Source organism: Xenopus laevis, chromosome 2S (genome assembly GCF_017654675.1).
Source record: "Xenopus laevis strain J_2021 chromosome 2S, Xenopus_laevis_v10.1, whole genome shotgun sequence".
Classification (NCBI taxonomy): Eukaryota; Metazoa; Chordata; class Amphibia; order Anura; family Pipidae; genus Xenopus; species Xenopus laevis.
In genome coordinates, this window is record NC_054374.1 from 86355338 (window position 1) to 86378547 (window position 23210).

Sequence of the window (23210 nt, forward strand, 5' to 3'; positions counted from 1 at the left end):
TCATGTCCTGACCTTCGCCCTCTTCTTCCTGTCTAGTCCTGATCTTTGCCCTCTCCATCCTGTTCCATTCTCAACCTGTTCCAGTCTGATTCATCGCCCTTGTCATCCTGTTCCTGCCCTTTGCTTGTCTGTGTCCCATGGGTTCAGCCAGCTCTTGCCTGAAAGACTCGCTTTTCTCCTGCTGCCTCCACAACGTTATCCCTTACAGGTGGTTATTTATGAAAAGTCAAAAAACCTGAAAATGTTGGGGTTTTTTTTTACTATAAATCCGAATTTATTGTGGAAAAATAAAAACTCGAATTTTTAGGGATTTATTATACCCCAAGGATGGATTAAGTCTGAATCTGAAAATCCGGCATCTCAGAACTGCGGAGGTTGCATATAAGTCAATGGGAGAAGTCCCGAAGATATCTTGATCTGCACTGGGTTTCGCACAATAATCCAAAAATGGTTTTTCATGCGGAAAATCTGAAAAATTAATACAATACGAATTTTTCATAGTTTTTCCCGCACAAGAAATCTTAGGGAAAATATATTGATAAAAAAGGGAAAACAGGCAGCTATTTATGTGTATGACCAGCTTTAAGTTGTGCATACATGGTTTTCCAATTGGGGTGTAATCACTGGTAGAGAAAAAACAATCCACTGCTCCTTTATAAATTGTGCACTGACAGGCACAGGATGAGCTCATCAGCGTGCAAAACAAAGTTGATTTCTGTGTGAATACATACTTTGGTGTTTCCATGCCAAAATCTGCTTTGAGTGCACACTGATGGCTGATCCCATGCATGGACTATTAGAGAGCAAAAGGCAGAAATTAGCTTTTCTCTGCTAGCGTTTACATGTCAGTGGAGAGAATTACCCTTGGGGAAAAGATCTGGGATTATGTACTGTTAGATAGATAACTTAAATGAGGGTTGTCTGGATGATATAGTATAAAGCAAAGTTAATATATAAAGTGTAAAAAAGGGATACAAGTATAATTTTATCCAAAGCATGGCATGTACTGTTCAGAATGACTAAAAGCACTGTGCGTAGATTTATCCTTAGAGGGTGGTAATTGCCCAGTGCCCCATGCTAATAGCACTCCTGTAAGTCGTAATTCACATCACCTGAAATGCATGAGGAAATCTGTTGCCATGATCCTAGGTGTATAAATGTAGGAATACTGGGGATTATGTGCCAAAGTAACTGCAAAAATATTATGGATTTTATGCCGATGTGCCCACAAGAATACTGGGACTTGTCCCAAAGTGCCAACAGGAATACTGGGACTAATGTGCAACTGTGTCCACAAGAATACTGGAAATTATATGCCAATGTGCCCATGGGAATACTGGGAATTATGTGTAACTGTGTCCACAAGAATTCTGGGAATTATGTGCCAATGTGCCCACGGGAATACTGGGAATTATGTGTAAATGTGTCCACAAGAATACTGGGAATTATGTGCCAATGTGCCCAAGGGAATACTGGAAATTACCCACAAGAATACTGGGAATTATGTGCCAATGTGCCAACAGGAATACTGGGACTAATGTGCAACTGTGTCCACAAGATTACTGGGAATTATATGCAAACGTGCCCACAGGAATACTGGGAATTATGTTCCAATGTGCCCATGGGAATACTGGGACTAATGTGCAACTGTTCCCACAAAAATACTGGGAATTATGTGCCAATGTGACCACAGGAATAATGGGAATTATGTGTAACTGTGCCCACAAAAATAAAATGATGTGTCACTATCAATATCCCACTCCCCTCTCTGGATGCTGCAGCTCCAAACAGCTGCTTTGAGGAAGTTGTGCTGGTGACATGTGACAAGATGTGGGCGGGTGAATGTGATGTCACTGGAGGGCGTGTTTTGCTGCGTTATCACTACTTCCTCAAAGCCAGTCTGTGGAGCTGCTGCGGCCCATGCAGAGAGGGAATAGGCGACCTGAATGTAGAACTCTGGCGGCTCAGGTTTCTGATGAGAGAAAGGTACAGCAATAAACAAAGACAGGCTTGCAAGTGCTGAGGTCCGGTGTGAGGCGGAAATGGCGGAGGTAAGGGCTGGACGGAGAGTAAGAAATTCTGTATTGTGCTGTTGGGGGGGGGGGGTTGCTTTTACTATAGTAAGTAGAAGGGGAACAAACTGTAATATGAGCAGGACTGCGGGGGGAGTAGTGTGATATGAACTGCTGGGTGTGACATGTAGTATGTACAACGTGGGTGTGACATGTAGTATGTACGTGGCTGCTGGTGGAGCGCAGGGTGATATGAGGTCGGATTGCCGGGCTCAGATGTAATCTGTCTGTAAACAGAACCCCTTTATTTTCTGCAGCAATCAGTAGCATGAGTCATTTCGGTGCATGCTTATGTCTGTGCTTATGGTACAGTCCAGACGTTCCCAGCATGGTGTTTGTCTGCAAGAGACTAGTTCATTAAATGAAGAGTGCTGCTCCATATAGTCAGTTTGCTGTAAAATACTTCAGAAGAAGTTTTTTCAACCTAACCCTCACCTCTGATGCACTTTGGTCTTGTCAGACTTTGTGTTGACAGACAACATGCAGCACTGCACAGGTCGAAGAGGAACTGGATATGTACTGTGTCACACAAGTGATTAAAAAGCTCCGAACTATATATCTAGATGATTGTAACTGGTCTTTTTGCATTAAAGGAGACATTTTGTGTTTAAAAAACAAGAATGTACCAGTGCATTATACTCTTAAAGATAGAAGGAATGTGTTTTAAAACATAGTTTTTCAGGCTGATTTATTGAATATTTCTGTAAAACCCCTAATAATCTCTTCCACTTCCTGCTTGCTGAATTCTCTTGCTGTGCAGGGGAGCCGGTAGCACACTGCCCTGTAGGACAGGAACCAATCAGCAGCTAGCAGGACCTGATCGGGAACTGATGCCTGTCTTTGCTTGTGTGATTGCAGGGCTGTGATTGGCTGTTCCCCTCCTACTGTGCTTCTGGCAGGGATCATTAGGACACACCCACACTTCATTTGAAACTTGGACAGAGACCAGAGAACTAGTGATGTGTGGGCCGGCCCAATACCCGCGGAAACCCACTGGTCGGGCAGGTTCGGGCCAACCTTGCATGCTCATTTCCGGGTCGTGGGTGGGGAGAGCAGTCAGAAGCACGACCCAGAAATGAGCATGCGAGGTCGGCCCAAAACCGATTGACCCGCGGGTCTATGAAACGGGTCGGGTGGGTGTGGTTCGGGAAAAGCCTGACCCACACATCACTACAGAGATGGGGAGCGCCAATAAAGATGCTATTTTTAAAGAAAAAATAAATTTACAGCCAAAAGTAAAACCAACACCATATATTATACATGATTGCCTACAAAATTGGGGGGGGGGGTTCATTTATCCTTCATGGCTCCTTTAAGGGAATGCTTTGAAAAGCTGGAAAAAAATTGACAAACAGTGTTACTTATGGTAATGGAACACAGTAAAATTCCATGTGTTTTCTCTCTTAGAGCACAATGTTTGGAATGGCTCAGATTTATACCCACAGATGCTCTTGTGGTCAGGCAATTATCTCTTGAGCACTGACTAGTATATTTTCAAGTGATGATCATCTGACCCGCAAATGCAGATTTAGGTGGTTGGGGGGGGGGGGTTGTGCTTCAAAGTAATACTACGGTTACCACTTGGCTGGTATTTGGCCAGCCTAGCCAGTAAATCACCAGTTAGCACTGTTATCCAGTAAATGTATAAAGCCTTCACTTCCCCCCTGTTCTGCCAATCACCCTTTATAACTGCAAGCCCAACTCTTTCCCCGCCCATTCTCCAGGTCCATTCTCCGCCCATCCACGTTTCCCTGCCTATTACCCCACCCATATATGTAATAGCCCCACCTCCAAGGGACATCACAGCCTGCCTTCCAGAAAGCTGTTATTAGTTAAGGAAAAAAGGTGGCAAGCCTAGCCATTACCCTTAAAAATCTAGCCCTGGTGTTTACAGCTCCCATTATATTTCAGCCCTTTATGAATGTGTTACTTTCCCTTTAAATATTCTCTGTAAGGCAATGCACATATAAACGCAATGTGCTAGTTAGTTTTATGTATTTTTTGCATGTCACAATATTTCACAGGACCCTCATGCACTGTTTTTTTGTTTGTTACATGTGTTTGAGGTTTGGGTTTGAACACCTAGTAATCATAGGCTGTGAGCTGGTTTGTTAGTTTAAAATGGAATAAAATATGGTTTTTTTTGGCTAGCCTTTTATTTAACCACACAACATGTTATTTATCCAGATGTAAAGTGTTTGGGAAATTTGCTGATGCAACATGTGCATTAAGGGGATTTTTACCCTTGAGTTTCTGTTTTCAACCTGCTTCTATTGAAGAGATCTGTCTGGTTTAAAGTGAAAATGAGTTTGCAAATTATTGGGAGGAAAATGCAACACCATTTGCCTGGGGAGAATTGGCAGGGAGTGTTAGATTTTGATGAGGGTTAGCAAGCTTGGCAAGCAAGAGAATGGTGCTGTTTGATTTAAAACCTTTCTTTCCTGCAAAAGATAATGTGTTCAATTTTTCTGCACTATACTGTCTTTACTTAAAAGATAATTTCCTGTGTGTAGCCAACAGCTCTGAAGTGTCTATTTGGTATTTACTTCCGCAGTTGGTAAGCTTCAGTTTTTATAAGAATAATATATAGTCCTGGTATTTGTCCTCTTGAGGTTAATGACCTCTAGTGTCTAGAATTTTTATTGGGGGAGGTTTTCATAAAAGGCAGTATAATTCCATAGATAGGCTTGATGCACACAGTAAGTCAGAAACTAGAGAAAGGAGGTCTCTCTCTTTTTTATTTGGGCATCAGTCCCCAACCTTTTCTTGCCCGGGGGCCGGTGTAGAGGCAAATTTTTGTTCAAGGGTCGGGGGGCGGCGGCGTCCAATTCTGGTGCGCCGGGGTTCACAATTTGGCGCCCGCATTAATTGGTTGCTAGGCTCGGCTGCACAGTTCCATACTGTCCGTGGCCCGGTTCTGGGTTTCTCTGAACACTTATATAATTCACATTCATAATATAGTGAATTAGAGAGATGCATGTTTACAACTCACAAAAACACACACAATATATGCATTTGACAAACTCAATGCGGATCACCTGTGTAAAAGCACTTATAAACATCCACTTAACTGGGGGGGGGGGTATGCTTAATAATGTAAACTGTAGTAGTTATTAAATAGCCACTGCCCTCGCAAAGGCAATTTTCTGCACTTTTCCTGCTGTGATTATTAGTTGCCCAAAAATGCGGTACCAAAAACACCCTGCGATAGCCCTGCATTGGTGGTTAAGTGACTTTGGTTTCTTAACTGAATATATGCACTACCAACACTTCAGGCAACGCTCCTAGAAGACGATGAAGGGTGTTGTGGCTCCTAAAAATATTTAAATGTATATTTGTGAGACCATCATCCTAACTTTTACTTCTTTTGAGGGCCATTCTAGTATAAAATCTTTAGGCAGGGGGGCTGTTTATGTTCATGAGTCCACCTGGACCTTAGAAGAAATGCAAGTGAAGCCATCCTTAATGTTTCAGAGACACCATGGAGGAAAAATGACAATTCCTATCTTTCAGCTTATTTCCCTATTAACATTCGTAGCAAGCAGGCTTTTATATTGGCCAGGCTAGCAAAATACCAATCCTTTTTTAACCATGCCAATTAACATGTAAACATATCCACCCGTAGCATTGATTTGTGCTTATAATGGACAATAGGTCGCTACAGTGGGCAGATTGCTCTAACCAATACTCGTCATATTTAATATTGTTTTGTATCTGGAATTTTAATGGTAGAAAAGCTGCTGCAGCTAATGTGTTGTTTATTGTAATAATGCATCCTGTTTGTGCTACTGATCCTTATTTGGATAAATCAAATATAACACATTTTCTTTTTTAGGTGTGTACAATGGTAAATGAAAAAGGAGTTGCAATCCAAAAGAAGTATCTCTGAACACCAAGGGCAGTTTATTTTTTTGGATAATAAGCTCATTCCTTTCAGATGGCAGCTGCTCCTCCACCAGGTGGTGGGGTTCCTAGTTTCTCAGGACTTCCTATGGTGTCTAATCAGTGGAATGTTTCTGTTGCCGTATGGGAATGGCAAGATGAGCATAACAAATGGAGACCGTACAACAGTGCAGTGAGCAACTATATAGAACAATATATGGTGTCTTATTCACAGCAAAAAGGTTTCCGAGCCTACGCAAACAGCAACAGCATATCTCTTGGAAAAGTTGATCCTAAACTGGCACCATACATTATTGATATTCCAACCCTTTCACAGTTTAGGCAAGACACAGGTAAGAAGTTGATGAATCAGGTTTTTCTTTTCAGAAGAAAATATAAAATGTATACACTGTATTACATGATTAATTTTGCTTTTTATGCTATTCATGATGAAGTGTGCCATACCAAACAAATAAGCTTTGTCTATAAGACTGAATAATTCCAAATACCATAATATTTGACCTATTTCTCAAAGAGTAAGTACATTTATTTATCTTTTGATCTGTCAGACATTTCCCTATAGAGCAATAGCACATTTAGCACTTTAGTGCTTTGTTGCCCTCTTGAGATTGCCTCTCCCACGTTATTTTAAGAAATATGTTTAGAGCTCATATTAAAAATGTACCCGTATTCCACATTAGTGAATGAAAAATATTAAGAGGCAAATTTATCAGTGTGTATTTAGACCTCACCGCAGTGGGTTTATTTAAAGCATATTTATCAAGCGGTAAACTCCATTGATAAATATGATTCTAAAACCCCCATAGGAATGAATAGGATATAGTTGAATTTTTCCGTGGGAAATTCTATTCTCACATTTTGATAAATCTGCCCCTAAGTATCTGCGTAGTAATTTGAATTATTAGCTTTGCCTGTTTCATCCTCCCTTTTCATGGCTTTGGTTTAACAGGGCATTATCATTTATAATTTATCACGGTACTTCCATTTTATATTTTTTCATATTTTCTCAATCATTTTGCACAATAAGTATAGTGACAAAATATTGCTGCAGATTCTGTACAACTATTGGATTGGATGCCTATTGATTATGCATTCTGATGGTCTTATTGCATTGATCCAACTTCCCAGCACCAGCTTCAGTTAATCGAATTGCTGTTTTGAGGGTTGGCAGATGTCCCAAACATATCAAAGTGTAGACACATACATTTTGGTACGATTGCAAAATTGTTTAGACATATTTTCATGATCCTTCATCTAGGTTCACTTGTTGAAATGAAAATGAATGAAAAGTTCCGACAGTGGCACGCCAACTTAAGACATCTGAAGTATGTAGTGGTGTAAAAGGTCAAGGAGACATTAACTTGTGTGTACTAGGGCTATGGTTAAGAGGTTTGTTTTCATCTGTTAGAGAAGGGCTGAAAACTTCCACTGTTCCCTCACTTTCACCTGAAATTTAAATGTGTGCTATTTTTAATAATTGTGCTTTTTAGCCCAAAAATATCTTTTGGGGCTGACAAGCATCAGTACCAGTCATGTCATTCCCATTATAATGAATGGAAGGAGACTGTAGCCGCTGATGGTTCTTCCCTGCTTTTACATTGTAAATTGGGGGGAAATATGCCTATGAGACTTTAATGCTATTATTTATAAAGATAGCTAGAACCTCAAAATAGACAGTGACCGAGATGTGATTTTTTTTTCCACCAAATGAACAATACACACTACAACAGTACAAGGAAACACATTCTGCACTGCAGTACACCAAATCTTTTTGAGTTTTTTTTTTTTTTACCAGGTAGAGTCCTGCATCAGGTGGTTGGGTATTGGGCAGAGTGCCTGATTGCATGGGTAGTCCGCAGGTAACCCGTCTGGGTACCTGGCTATGTTGCAGGACTAGTCCCGCCTACCCTCTCCTGAGTTTTTGCTAAGATTTCTTTCCTTACCTAGCAGAATAGGGTCCTGTGTGATGCAACTTCCGGTTAAAACTGACGTCACTTCTGGTTTTAGCGGGTGCCGGGTTGGGGGTGGGGTAAGCAAGCTGTTTGCCGGCTGGGTCAGGTGGTGGGTGCGGGTCGGCTTGCGGGTCTGGTTTGAACACCGGTCTGTCCGATTGAACCCGTGCAGGTACTCTTTGATTACAATGCCGTATCAAATAGTGTGTTTTTTTTGTAACTTGTCTAAGTCAATGCAAGTTGTAAATACACTGCAGGCTCTCTAAGGTGTATGTTCCTTATGACCACATTATGTTATTCTGCACAAAGTATTAAAGTATTTCCAGATATATAAAATTGATTTTTTTTCTGCATATTTTGTATAGCATATTAAAATGTGTATTCTGCTTTACCAGAAGCTAGGCCAGCTCTGAGACTAGTAAATCTGTTGATTTATAAATAATATAATGAATTGTGAGACACTGCGTCCTGTTACAGAGCTTTATTGTTGATTGTGTGAAGATCAAATAGATTGAGAAAGAGACAATATAGCTGACATGTACAGGCACGGCCAGGGTGTCATTTTACAAACTATGAAGTCGGGCTTTCCCACAATTAATTTATTTTACATTAGATGGGAGGCAGCGCCAAATCATTTTTGTTTGTAATTTGGCTTGTAAAAACAGAAATGATGAGATCAAGCATCTGTTTATTAAAACTCTGTCTATGGTTACCTGAAAGATGTTTATGGATCGTATTTTGAATTTGCTCTGAAAATTGCTTTATAAAGTTCTTTTTAGAGCGCTGATTTTCCTTACCTAGGCTCAAAGTTCAAAAATCAGTTGGTGTTTTTGGTGGGAAAGAAAAGTCTTCCAATTCATGTTTTAAATAATATATTTTGCTTCCTGGAACAGTTTAGACACTTGTACAGTATTGAAATACTATAAAATGTATTGCAAAAGTCCTGGTCATTGCATTCTTTTTGAGTGTGGTTAGCCTGCATCCATGCAAGCAAGTTCAAACATTCGCAAGAACAGTATTTTATAATGAACATTGCATGTTGCTAGGTGTTTGTTTATAAGCATGTGCTAGCTGCTGATTGATTGGTATGGGTTAATAGACCAGTAGTAAACTTTGCACCTTTAATTACATTACTTTGTCTCAATTGGTGACTTAAGCCAGCGAGTAAAACAACGTATCATGAAATATCGGTACCTCATTTTGCTTTGGACTCTGCAATTCCCACAGTCAGCTAGTGAACATTACTCTAATAGAAGAGGCTCCAATGGTGTATGGTTAGTTTTGTTTACTACCACCAATAGAGTCGGAACAAAAACAGGTAATTTAGCTCTTTATAATTGTTTTCTGTCCTCCACAAGAGCTCCCTGTGTGTCAACAGATAAAATAAATCGTTTTATTGCAGAGGGAAAATCTGGGCTTGCCCAGTCTCAATAAATCAAAGGTTCTCAGCCATTGTAAATAAGACCTGATGTTTATTTTAGTAAGCGTAAAAGCTTGACATATTACTACCAAACCAATTCCATTGAAGCAGGGATTCTTACAATGTGTGAATACGCCAGTGAACAAACCCCCCCCCACACACACACACACACAGACATTAGCCTTAACCTAGGTCAGGATCCAAATGTAGGTCCCTATGCTGTTTGAGTTGGGTCTCCATCATCCCCCTATATAATGAGTTTTTTTTCCTAATTAAATATAATGATTTAAAGCAAGGTGAAGATGTGGTTCCAAACCACATTTTGGTTGATTCTGCAAAATTATTTTTGTCCCCTGAGAAAAATGTTTAAAAACCACTGAATTAGTCTGCAAGAATTACTGCTGTAATGTTTATATTGCCCCCCCCATTAATTCTTGTTTTGGTGCTAGAAGGCATTTTAGTACAGTAGATTATTGGCTGTTTATCTTCTGTAAGGTCTATGCTAATTTTTTACCAATGTGGTTCTCTCACAGTTTCCCTGTATATCATACTTTCCTGTGTCTGACACTGGCGCTGTACGTTGGGGGATGCACATAAATTTCACTCTTTGTTTACACACAGTTTGTGTGTTTCTGAAGCAAATTCAATCCATTGACTTTGGGCTGTATGAAAAAGTGGGTGGGTAGAAAAAAATCATATTGCTCCTGCCCCAACCTCGCTACCTGTAGCAACCTGTGTGTTTCTGAGCAAAGTGAATCTAGAGAAGGGCACAGTCCTGCAGCTTCTGTAAAAAGTGTTCTATATTGAGGCTGGCGAAGATGGGGAAGAATTTGAAGTAGGTGCAGAGCTTGGCAGCCTAAAATAGGGTAGCCACCCTGCTGTAATTTCAACAGCCTAGCCATTACATTGTTTGCAATTTGGCAGTAAATTTTTAATTGCACATCCTTTACACCCATCACTAAACTATTATGTGACCATACCAAGCCTCTTAAGTCCTCCATCTTTGCACCCACCAATTACAGCTCCCAAGCCTCCAATTTACCACCCAATCCCCTCCCCCACGGGCTCCACCAGAAAGCAGTGCCGGGCCAGGTCTGTCAGTTGCCCCAGGCAACCCAGCTGCCGTTGGCAATTTAGGTCCCCACCACAGCTGTGCGCAACGGTTGGTAGGCAATCGTGCGTAACCGAGGACGCGCGTGCGTTATTGTGCGTAACCATGCGTAACCGAGGACGCGCGTGCGTAATTGTGCGTAACCGAGGACGCGCGTGCGTAATTGTGCGTAACCGAGGACGCGCGTGCGTAATTGTGCGTAACCGAGGACGCGCGTGCGCAATTGTGCGTAACCATGCGCAACTGAGGACGCGCGTGCGTAATTGTGCGCAACTGAGGACGCGCGTGCGCAATTGTGCGTAACCATGCGCAACTGAGGACGCGCGTGCGTAATTGTGCGTAACTATGCGCAACCGAGGACGCGCGTGCGCAACGGCGCGCGTGGCCGTGCGCAAAGCACTTCGACTTCACAAAGCGCACCCACTTTTCAATGTGGTAACACTTGTTGGACTAGGGGTAGGCTGCATATAAGTTAAGTGCCTGGCGCCCAAGGCATGTGCCTCTTGTGCCTACCCCTAGTTCGAGCCCTGCCAGAAAGAATTGCAGCCTAACTTGCTGTGCAATATGCCATGCTAAAAAGTGCTGGGGGGAAGTGGAACACGTCCTATAACCAAACGAATTAATTCTCAACCCTACATGCCGTTTTGCATAGTGCACAAAAGTATTCCAAGCCTTACCAAATCTCACAGAAAGTACTGGGATTTGTCTAAATCCTGAACTAAAGCCTAGATTTGGTGTATCCCTAGAAACAGATGCAGGGTGGGGAAATACATTTGTACCACCATGAACAGTGTGGCAGGAGTTTAAAAGAATTCCACCCTAATCTTGCTAGTAATGTTTTTTTTTTTTAATTAGCAGTTCTAGACCGGTATATGAGTACCAAAGTCTCGTATACTTCAGTTGCTTCAAGCTGCCCTCTTCATTCGTTCATGTCTATAATACAAAAAAGGCAAAACTATCTTTTTTTGTTTTACCTCCTTGAACTGTATGTTGATGATCATGGAAACCATTTTGCTACTGAAGAATAAAAAATAAAGTAAAAAAATATTACATCCATACTCCTTGTTACCTGTATATTATATATTCGTTAATAATGTCTTTTTGTCAGTACATTAGGCTAGTGTCCCAGGGCAGTATCATTTGTATAACCTGTCACATAGCCTACCTCTTTATTAACAGTTTCTGTGGTTCAGTAAAACATGTATGTACCTCCCCATTGCATGGTATAATTAGCCCGTGAATGGCAAAGCATCTGCACGAATGAAAACAGAGAAGAAATGGGTGTGAGTGACCTGCTTTGTTTGGTGTGACCTACAAGTATTTCTTGAAATTTAACACTGTATTGACTAAGGCGTTGTTTGTGACTGCTTTACTTAGGGGGAAAAGATGTATTTGTTAGGTTATATGTACTATTTACTCAAGGGTTGTAATGTTTATTGTCAATTTAACATCATGCTGACATTGAATCCATATGTGTTTTAAAGCTGTGGGCACACAAGCTGAAAGGCTCAGCTGCTCTTATCCTGTGTTTATTTGCTGGTTGAGAGAAGCAGATCTGCTCATTGCCTCTGCTCTATTTATTTGAATCTGATCTTAAGGTGACATCATTTTCTTGGATTTAGATTGCCTTTACTTAATCAGGCCATACTAGTGTAATCAGATTATCCCCCCCCCCCTCCCCGGTTCAAACTGAGGTTAATGAATAGGACTTGTGCTGAAAATACTTTTTGCCTATTGTTTTATTAAAAAAATGTTTATTATTTTATTGAGCTAAGCAGGGCAGAAGTTAGACTGAAGTTACTGTGCACTAATAGCATAGGCCATGGTAATCTACATGGAGTAGTATTAGTCTCTCTGTTTTTGTGATTAAAACAATAGGCAAAATGTATGTTCACTAGTGATGAGCAAAATTTTTCGCCAGGTTTCTCTGCTTAAAAGACAACCATTGACTTAATTGAGTGAAAATAGATTTAATACATTTGAAGAACTTATCGCTGTTTCGCAAATTTTCGCAAAGCAAAATGGGTCAGATTCGTCCATCACTATTGTTCACCACAAGCCCCATTTATTGACAATTTCTAGCTTTTGGGCTCTTTTTTGACAATCAATGCCAGTGAGCAAGAGAGAAAAAGTGAAGCAGCAGATCATGGTGATTGCCTTAAGAAAGCTGGCACAGGAGACTGAGGTTGTGGCATTTCAAGAGGGGATATTTGCAGGGTCTGTATGATGATTTTAATGTTCATTAGAAACTAAAGAAATATGCTTAGATGAATATGCTTAGATGAATATGCTTAGTATTCACTGCCAGCCAGAAGCAACTAAAACAATTAGAATCCCCAAAATAAAAAAACATGAGGGCAAGTAATGTTAGAAATGTTAGGCATACATTTATTTATATAGCTCTACTTATATACACAGCACTGTACAGACGAACAGTAAATTGATTAAACAAATTGGGCATGAATGAATGCAAATAAATACAAAATACAGTTACTTTAAAATTAAGACATTAACGGGGGAATGTAATAAAAATCGCTAACGGAAAAACTATTCGCAATGCGAAAAGTTATGCCTTTGCGCGAACAAATTTTGCTTTGTGCGAATTTAATATAGCTTTTGCGAGCCCGGAAACTGTTTAGCGACCACTTCCAACAGTGAAAGACCGTTTGCGAATTTTATAGTTTGCGCCAATGCGCAGTCAATGTAATAAAACTTCTTACTGAAAAAGTCGTTATGTTTGCTCCAAAAGATTACGACACCTTCAAGCACTTATTATGAGTGCGCAATTAAAATTCGTAATGCGCAATTAAAATTCGCAATGCAATAACAGTTTAAGGAACAATATTACATTGCGAGATGTGGATTTTTAGTCTTATTGGTGCGAATTGTTTTGCTCTTTGCGACTTTTATTACATTCCCCTGTAAGTGACGAGAGAGGAGATTCCTGTCCCATAGAGTTTACAATCTAATTGGGTGGTAAACTAACAGACATAAATAGGAGAATATTAAAGGAGAAAGAAACCCCCTGGGTGAAAAAATCCCTCCCCTGTGTTGCCCCCCCTCCCTCCTCCACCCTGGCCTACCTGTCCCCCCGGGCAAATGCCCCTAACTTGTTACTCACCCCTCTGCGCAGATCCTGTCCACGGAGTTTACAGGTGCCATCTGCTCCCAAGCGGTCTTCTTCCTGGATTAATCGGCATCTTCTGGCACATGCGCAGTAGGAGCATTTACCGGTACGGATCCGAAGTGAAATCGGAAAACTTTGTGACTTTTGGTGAATGCGCAGTAGATCCGTACCGGTAAATGCTCCTACTGCGGATGCAGTTTTTTTTTTTTTGCGCCCAGGGAATTTCCTTCTCCTTTAAAGGGATACTGTCATGGGAAAATTTTTTTTTTCAAAATGAATCCGTTAATAGTGCTGCTCCAGCAGAATTCTGCACTGAAATCCATTTCTCAAAAGAGCAAACAGCTTTTTTTATATTCAATTTTGAAATCTGACATGGGTCTAGAGATATTGTCAATTTCCCAGCTGCCCCTGGTCATGTGACTTGTGCTCTGATAAACTTCAATCACTCTTTACTGCTGTACTGCAAGTTGGAGTGATATCACCCCTCCCTCCCCCCTCCCAGCAGCCAAACAAAAGAACAATGGGAAGGTAACCAGATAACAGCTCCCTAACACAAGATAACAGCTGCCTGGTAGATCTAAGAACAACACTCAATAGTAAAAACCCATGTCCCACTGAGACTCCTTCAGTTACATTGAGAAGGAAAAACAGCAGCCTGCCAGAAAGCATTTCTCTCCTAAAGTGCAGGCACAAGTCACATGACCAGGGGCAGCTGGGAAATTGACAATGTCTAGCCCCATGTCAAATTTCAAAATTGAATATAAAAAAATCTGTTTGCTCTTTTGAGAAATGGATTTCAGTGCAGAATTCTGCTGGAGCAGCATTATTAACTGATGCGTTTTGAAAAAAACATGTTTTCTGATGACAGGATCCCTTTAAGTACTGTCGGTTACAGTGGTTTTTATTGCCCCTTCAGCTCCAGGATGGGTGCATGGTACCTGCTGGGTGAAGGTTTATCTACACACGTGTCTCCAGGTGGACCCGTGACCTTGATTCAATGTATTTTTCTAAACTTTTGGGAGTGGGAGAAGAGTATAGGCGGGGCCTGTAGAAAGTATAGCCTAGGGGCCTCAAATTTCATGAATCTGCCACTGAATCTTTGAGTTTATTTCTGAAGGGAAACTGCACAAGTAGTAAGTGGGGAGTTACATTCTCTGCATAAGGGATCTTGGGATATTACTCATGTGAGTATCATGGTACCTTTAAATTTGTAAAATCAGGTATTTTTGAGCAAAGAAAAGAAAGTGTTTTTACACCTTTTCTACATAAGCCCAGCTTAATTAACTCATGTCAGAAGTGTGTGTGGGGGGGTATATAGAGAAGAAGATATAGGAACAAGAGAGCTAGTTGTAAGCGGAGATGACAAGAGGAGACAGTTCAGGATAGAAAGAATTAAAGGAGAACTAAAACTTAAAAGGGTGGTTCACCTTTAGGTTAACTTTAAGTATGTCATAGGCTAATTCTAAGGAACTTTTCAATTGGTCCTCATGACTTATTTTTCTAATTTTTGAATTATTTCCATTTTTCTCCTGACTCTTTCCAGCTTTCAAATAGGACTATATCTATACAACAAATGCTCTGTAAGGCTACAGATTTATTGTTATTGCTGCTTTTTATTACTCATCTTTCTATTCAGGCCTCTCCTATTCATATACCAGTTTCTTATTGAAATCTGTGAATGGTTGCTAGGGTAATTTTGACCAGATGGCTGAAATTGCAAACTGGAGAGCTGCTGAATAAAAAGCTAAATAACTCCAAAGCCATAAATAATAAAACATGAAAACCATTTACAAATAATCTCAAAACATCACTCTCTCTATGATACTAAAGGTGAACAATCCCTTTAACTAAAGAAGTAGTGTAGCAATTTTGTACATTACATTTTCTTTTCTGCTGATTCACTGCACATGCTCTGTGCTTCTGTCAGTTACTGAGCTTAGGGATCGACTCAAAATATACAGTACACATAGAATATAAATGACACACTTTAAGGCTGATTAGTAATTTATACAGATAATTACTACATGTCTGCACAGAAACCAGTGCAACTTGCATCAGAATTTAATCATCAGCATTGCAACATCAGCTTATATTACAGGCCAACCTCATTTTCTGCTTGATAATTACATGTCAATAGAAATTTATGATTTACTTACACATATTTGTACAAGGATGAAGATATCTAAATACGATACAGACACAGAATGGGAGGGTAAAGGGAAGAAACAACTTTAGGGACACCATGAATGTCTCATTTTTACAAAACGCTGTCCCTGTGCTATAGAATTTTAATTGAATGTGGCAGAAATAAGGAGCATACGAACTTTCCAAATAGGGCACAGTGTCCTTTTAGTTTAAAAGGAAATGGTATTATCCTGGTCACTGTGCAGTTAAAGGTGGACCCTTTATTATCAGTCTTATAGTTTAGGTGTGTTATTCCTGAGCATAAGTGGACAGGAGAGATGATTTTGGAGGAATGTTTATATCCTGGCCCAGGAGAAGAGATCCTGAACCTCTGTGCTTTGTTGATTCACACAAAAGGAAATTCGAGGGAGCACAGTTGAAGACAGAAAAAACTATATTGTTTGGCTTCATAGTTACAGGGTGTGGACCTCTTTGGGTTAGTATCATCATGCAAGCACAATTAAATGCATGTTTACGAGTAGGCTCCTTTGTCTGAAAGAAAGATCTAAGGATTCAATGCAAGCTAAATAAACCAACATCTGCAGCTACATTATCTAAACCAAATTGTATCAGGATATCACTCTCTACATCAAACTAAAAGTTAACTCAAAGGTGAACAATCTCTTTAAAGGGGCACATATCTTGCCAAGTTGAAAATTTAAATGATTGTCACCTCCGAAAAACAAAGAACTTATTATAATAAATTACATATTCTGTACTGTTTCAAAAATTAAGTTACTCTTCGTTATCCCTCTCCTAGCAATCTCACTTTTTGCAAGAGTCAGAATTTGATTGAAGGGTCAAATATATCGGTGTGTGTGCTTCATTTGTCTAGACCATGTAATAGATCTAACTTTCAAAATAACTGACTTTTAACACAACTGTGTGTTAAGAGATAATGATAGCCCCCCCCTTTAATGTCTCCATAAATGACCAGTAAAATATAAAGTGACTTTGTATTGAAGGAGCACACCTATGGCCAATGCCTTTTCAATCCATTTATTGCAGCAGAAAAAACAGCACAAGCATTTAGGGGGGGATACCCCCTTCCTCAGGTGCAATTCACACTCAATTAAACCATATACTTAAATACATTCCTTAACATGTGACACCATCATGTGATCCATTAACCCTTTAGTGTTTTAAATAGCACAACACATTGGTATTTAACTCATAGTCCATAATTTAGTCAATATCCAACCATCATGGTATATCTAGTAGATTATGCATTTTAGTCCATTACCTAGAAAAATACAATAATAATAATAAAACACTACTTAATTAGTTTTGCATAAAAAACATCACAAAGTAAAACTTTTGTTTAATCCTATTGGAGAAAGAGACTCCAATTTTTTTATCCACACAGCTTCTCTCTTTAATAGTTGTTTTTGGATATTACCTCCGCTAGGCAAATTCACCTGTTCTAATACCATCCATCTGACTTGGGCCACTGAATGTTTATTGTGATAAAAATGTTTTGCAACTGATAATTCCGTTTAAATTTTTCCTCCGATCTTTTTACTTTTTTTCTTCCACTTCTGGTGTATATCTGTGTATATTACTTTTATTTTCATTTAGATGTACCCATCAGGGCCGGAACTAGGGGTAGGCAGAGTAGGCGCCTGCCTAGGGCGCATTCATAAGGGGGCTCATTTTTAATGGGAATTTTCTCTGTTTTTTTTATTTATTTATTTTTTTTCTTTATAAAAGTTGCTTTATGCCATCTGACCCAAGTGTGTGACTGTTGTATGGGGCTGCGCCGCGCCCTATTGGTTCCACCGCGCACTATTGGTTAGTCCTCCGGCTCCTGCAGAGATCCCCAACCTCCCTCTAACGTGCTGGCATCCAGCGGCGTTCTTTTCAACGAGTGGTGGTGGACACGCTGTTGGAAGCGGCGCATCCAGTTGACGTCACCACCAACAGTAAGCAGCAGAGAGGAGGAGAGCTGGGCTGGCGCGTTGGTGTGGCGCCGGCACGCAATGAAGAGAACTCGCCTTATTTTTTGATGCTTCCTGGTTCCTGCTGGTACAGGTACATGGGGACAATGTTTATTGCTGGCACAGGTACAGATTTGGGGGCATATTTATGGCTGACTGCTGCCACAATTACAGATTTGGGGGGATATTTATGGCTGAATGCTAGCACAGTTACAGATTTGGGGGCATATTTATGGCTAACTGCTGCCACAATTACAGATTTGGGGGCATATTTATAGCTGACTGCTGGCACAATTACAGATTTGGGGGGATATTTATGGCTGACTGCTGGCACAGTTACAGATTTGTGGGCATATTTATGGCTGACTGCTGGCAAAGGTACAGATTTGGGGGCATATTTACGTCTGACTGCTGCCACAATTACAGATTTGGGGGCATATTTATAGCTGACTGCTGGCACAATTACAGATTTGGGGGGATATTTATGGCTGACTGCTGGCACAGGTAGAGATTTGGGGGCAATATTTATATAAATGAAAAGTTTCATTAATGTGTTGTAAGGTTTGTTTATGAAAAAACTGTAATGGTAAGGTGGGAAATGGTAATACAGGATGAGGGGGGTGCTAATTGAAGCCCTTGCCTAGGGTGCCAAACTACCTTGGCCCGGCCCTGGTACCCATACTGCTTTAGATGTTGGTCCCACATACACATCCACATGGGCATTTTATGAAACAACCGCTGAGCTATTGCATGTAAAATGTCCATTGATTTTCATTGGAGTGCCATTGGTTGGGTGTGCTATAGTGTCCCCACGAATGATGCCATTGTATTGAGAGCCATCACCACAGCCAAAAGTACCCAATTTCAATGATGCCATTAAACCAGTTTTCTTTTCCTTTTGCAACAACTTTAGTAACATATAAAGCATAGTTTCTACTCAACATGGGGGGCTTTATTTGTTTGCATATTTGTTTTTGTAGACCATACCGTCTAAATTAATTAGAATTAGCATAGGACTGCCTTTGTCTGAGTGGGATACAGACCACTTATGGCAGATACTGGCACAGTCAGACTAGCATCAATTGTTTCACCAAGAAATCCCTGTTTCACAGCACCAGTATGCGCTTAAAGGGGAACTATTGCAAAAATTAAAATTTAATATTAGCTTCAGCTAATAAGATTTCTGGATCTCTGACAGACTAATATCCATAGTACATGGTTATCTGTCAGAATTGCCACCATACCCATACCAAAAAGCATGATTATATTAGTATGCTTATGACCAACTAGGGGAGCGAAAATTGAATATAAGCTTCCTCATATTGAAGTAAGAAAATTTCTAAACACAATCAATTAAAAATTCTGTACTGTTTCTGAAATAATCAAGTTTATCTTCACTATTCCTCTCTCAGCATCTGTTTCTTCTCATTCTGTCTTTATTCAGGAGTTGGATGTCATATGATCATTGACAGTTAGATCCAATATATCTTGTAAGAGGGCTCCTTTTGCCTAAAAGATTTATTAGAGCTCACTCTATTAAAATCACCAAACATCATGTCTCTCTCTACATGCATAATATGTGCAAAAGGCAGTTATTTTGTTTGTACTGTTAATGAATATCTGATAGGATCCCTTATGCGGAAACCCGAAATCCAAAAAGCTCCAAATTACGGAATGGCGGTCTCCCATAGACTAATTTTATCCAAATAATCCAAATTTTTAAAAATGATTGATTTCCTTTTTCTCTGTAATAATAAAATAAAACTTGATCCCAACTAAGATATAATTAATCCTTATTGGAAGCAAAACCACCTTATTGGATTGATTTAATGTTTAAATTAATTTCTAGTAGATTTAAGGCATGAATACTCAAATTACGGAAAGATCCGTTATCCGGAAAACCCCAGGACCCGAGCATTCTGGATAACAGGTCCCATACCTGTACTATGGATATTAGTCTGTCAGAAATCCAAGCAGGTTTAAAAGTTTTAATATCTGATGCATGTGTATAGTGCCAGTGTATGGTGCATTGGCAGATAAGGAAGAGATACAGCCCTTCTTCACTTTCTGCTGGTCCAGAAGTCAGATGGTCATCCTGGACATTGCGCCTGTATTGCCCCAATGGGACTGGGTTCAGCTTGGAAGAGGGTGGGTTACGGTCAGTGCATCACTATTACAATTACTAGCATTACAGTTTATACTGGTCCACCAGTGAGCCAAAAATGCTAATCTTCTGTCTAGAGAGTTGTACACCCACATGTGGGTTAGGGTTGTTGAATTGTCACTAGCCCGAGTTTTTTAGACGCCCCCCCCCAATTGAGCCAAAAAAAGTTTCTGTCTGAACCTGTGTCCTTGCAGACTAGAACAATATAGTAATATTGTAGTAATATCAAGTCTTAAGAGCTCATTTATAACCAAAACTGCATGTCTAATCATGTAAAGTGAACGCATTGATGAAATTAATAAAAGGTACTTACATCCAAAGAAACAACTTACATTTCCCCCACAAGCTGGCAGGAACTCTCATTGAAGGCTGAATATAGGCACAACAGACAAAACCTAACAATGACACAACACTGACTGAAAATGTTTTAGCGCAGTTGTGTCCGATTCTTCATAATGTGTGTTACGCTGCATCAGCTCCTACTGTGTCTTGATGTAAGTTTCCCTTATGCTGGAATTGTGGGAACATCGCTGCATCCTGGGCAAATGCACTTTACACTCTGCGCTTGTACATGTTTTTAATTTGACTTCCACTACAGGAATTGGATCCCTTATATGTAAACCCATTATGCAGAAAGCTCCGGATTACGGACAGCTCCGATAGACTTCATTTTATTCAAATAATCCAATGAGTTCCCTTTTCTCTGTTTATAATAAAACAGTAGCTTGTATTTCATCCAAACTAAGATATAATCATTCCTTTGTGGAGGCGACACAACCCTATTGGGGTTATTTAATGTTTTTTGTTTTTTTAAAGATTAATTTTTATTGAATTTTAACAACTTAAAAAAGTAGAAGGAAGAAAAGCTAGTTAGAAAAAGAAAAGGGGGAGGGAGGAAGTATGGCTGAAAATTGTCAGTCTTTGGTTGATTGAGGTGGCTGGTGACTCGAGCCAAGGATTCCATATATTCTCAAATTTCTTTGGGCATCCTCGGGCTAGATACATGAGCTTATACAGTTCCAATTGGGGTTATTTAATGTTTAAATGATTTTCTAGTAGGCATGAAGATCCAAATTAGAAAAAGACCCATTATTCGGAAAACCCCAGGTCCCGAGCTTGCTGGATAACACATCCCATACCTGTACTGCCTTTCATGAAACTGTCATCCTACCATAACAGAACCAAAAGAAAAATCCCTAAAATGTAAAGCTTGCGGCATAAATCTATAACCGTTATTTGCAGGGATAAAATGCACATTGCTATTTCAACATACAGTATTTATGTAAGTAGGCACAATCGTCTTGTGTTAAATCATTTTCTCTATTTGTTTAAAAGGAACTATGCGTAGTGTGAGGAAATCACTTTATCCATCTAATTCTGCACCAGCCAAAGGAATTTCTTGGGAATGGATAAATGATGAAGCATGTTGGACTTCTTATGAAATGCCAATTACCATTTACTTAGATGAAAATTACTGTAATGGAAGACCATTGGTGGATCTTGGAGCATTTGGACTCCCCTACCAGGTTGAGTTAAACTCTTGCATTCAAACAAATAAAATGACGGGTTTTAGAAGGCAAGTTCAGAGAAGAGCGGACATTCCTTATACATTAACATCAGCAATGGGACCTGTTCATAAATCATCAGCATGTCTTTGTCACCAGTGCCTAGCCAACAGTGGAGCAGGTCCTATATCCGGACGTCACCGACACTCCATGATAAACTTGCCTACCTCCTCTGGTAGCCAGCTGTCTAGGACTTCATTTGTGTCATCCTTTAATATTGGTTATGTACCCTATCCTAAGCCATCAATGGCAAGTTCAAAGTCAACACCAAAACTTAATAGCACTTGGTTAACATCTCCAGTTCCTCTGCAATTTCCAGGACCCTCATCATCTAATGGAACCAGGTAAATCAAGTTACAACCCCTTCTAGCAACATGCATTTATATGGGTATAGCAGCAATAATGCTGAACATCTGCCTAACACATTTTATTTAAAGCTTTATTTTCCTGAAAAATATTACTATAATAAACCTATGTTACAAAATGTATAGTCTAGTTCTAAATTGCACTTCTAAAATGTTGGACTATATTAATCACCTTTGTTTTCAAAACGTTTGCTTCTATTCTTCACTTACATCTGACATTTTACAATTTGTCACATTTTTACCAGCTTTATTCAGATTCTTGAATGTCTTTCTGTCTTCCCCTCTTGTTTTTTTTACCATCTTCCACAATTTTCCTTTTTGTGCGATTCTCAAACTTCCGGTTTCATCTTATTTCAGATTTTTCTTATCCTTTTTCTTTCTGGTCATGTTTCTTCTGTCCTCTCCCCTTCTTGACTCCTATTTCTACTTTTAGTTTTATGCTGTCCATTTTTTATCTCGCATGACCTTTCTTCTTCTCCTAGCTTCATTTTACTTATTTCATTTTTTTAATGCTATCTTCTTCTTTACCTATCTCTCCTCTGACTTCCTTTTTCTCCTCTTTGCACCTATTGTTACCTTTCACATGTGCCCTTTTTTTCTTTCACATTTACTACTACATTTCACATCTATTGGTAAAAGAGAATTTGCCATATAAGGATAAAAAGCTTTTTAATTTGAAAAGACGTTTTATTATACATGAAACCCAAATTGTGTTTCTATTTTTTTGTTTGTTTTTGTTAAACATACTTGAGAGATATCAGCTATCAGTCATATTGACCAATCATAATTTTCCCAAGTGGTTTTGCTTTTGCAATTTACTGTGAAAACATTAGTACAACTGTAGTTCTAACAATATAAGCTTGGTCTGCAGAATTTGGCCCATACCTTACTTCGGGCCGGCCTGAACATTACTAATGCTTATGTTATACATACACGTTTTATACAAATATCAATACAGGAGCCTGTCGTTCACTCTTGCTCTGGTTTAAATGTTAAATGATTAAAGGAAAAGTAACAGCAATAAATGAAAGTGTTTTAAAGTAATGAAAATATAATGTAGTGTTGCCCTGCACTGGAACAATTTTTGATTTTGCTTTAGACACATGACTATAGTTTATATAAACAAGCTGCTATGCTATGTAGTCATGGGGGCAGCCATTCAAGCTAGAAAAATGAAGCAAAGCACATGATATCTAGCAGATAACAGATCAATTATGTAGTATACAGATAACTTCTCAATTATCTGTCCTGTGCTTGAATGGTCACTCCATGGCTACACAGCAGCTCATTTATTGTGTTTCTAAAGCAAACACACCAGTTTTATCAGTGCAGGACAGCAATACATTATAGTGTCATTCCTTTGAAACACTTATTTTTTTGGTGTTAAAAAATTCTCTTTTATAAGGGTAG

The 23210-nt window shown here is 39.5% G+C and overlaps 1 protein-coding gene across 3 annotated transcripts in view; it reads left to right on the forward strand.

Moving 5' to 3' along the window:
• Positions 1-1837: 1837 nt before the first annotated feature.
• The window catches only part of dtx2.S (deltex 2, E3 ubiquitin ligase S homeolog), a 44569-nt gene continuing 23196 nt past the window's right edge, over positions 1838-23210 (forward strand). Inside the window, exons 1-3 of one of the 3 annotated variants that reach the window (XM_018248013.2) lie at positions 1838-2051; positions 5908-6307; positions 21206-21779. In XM_018248013.2, the coding sequence (XP_018103502.1) occupies positions 6010-6307; positions 21206-21779 (872 nt within the window). In that variant the 5' untranslated portion in view covers positions 1838-2051; positions 5908-6009. 3 annotated transcript variants of the gene reach the window in all.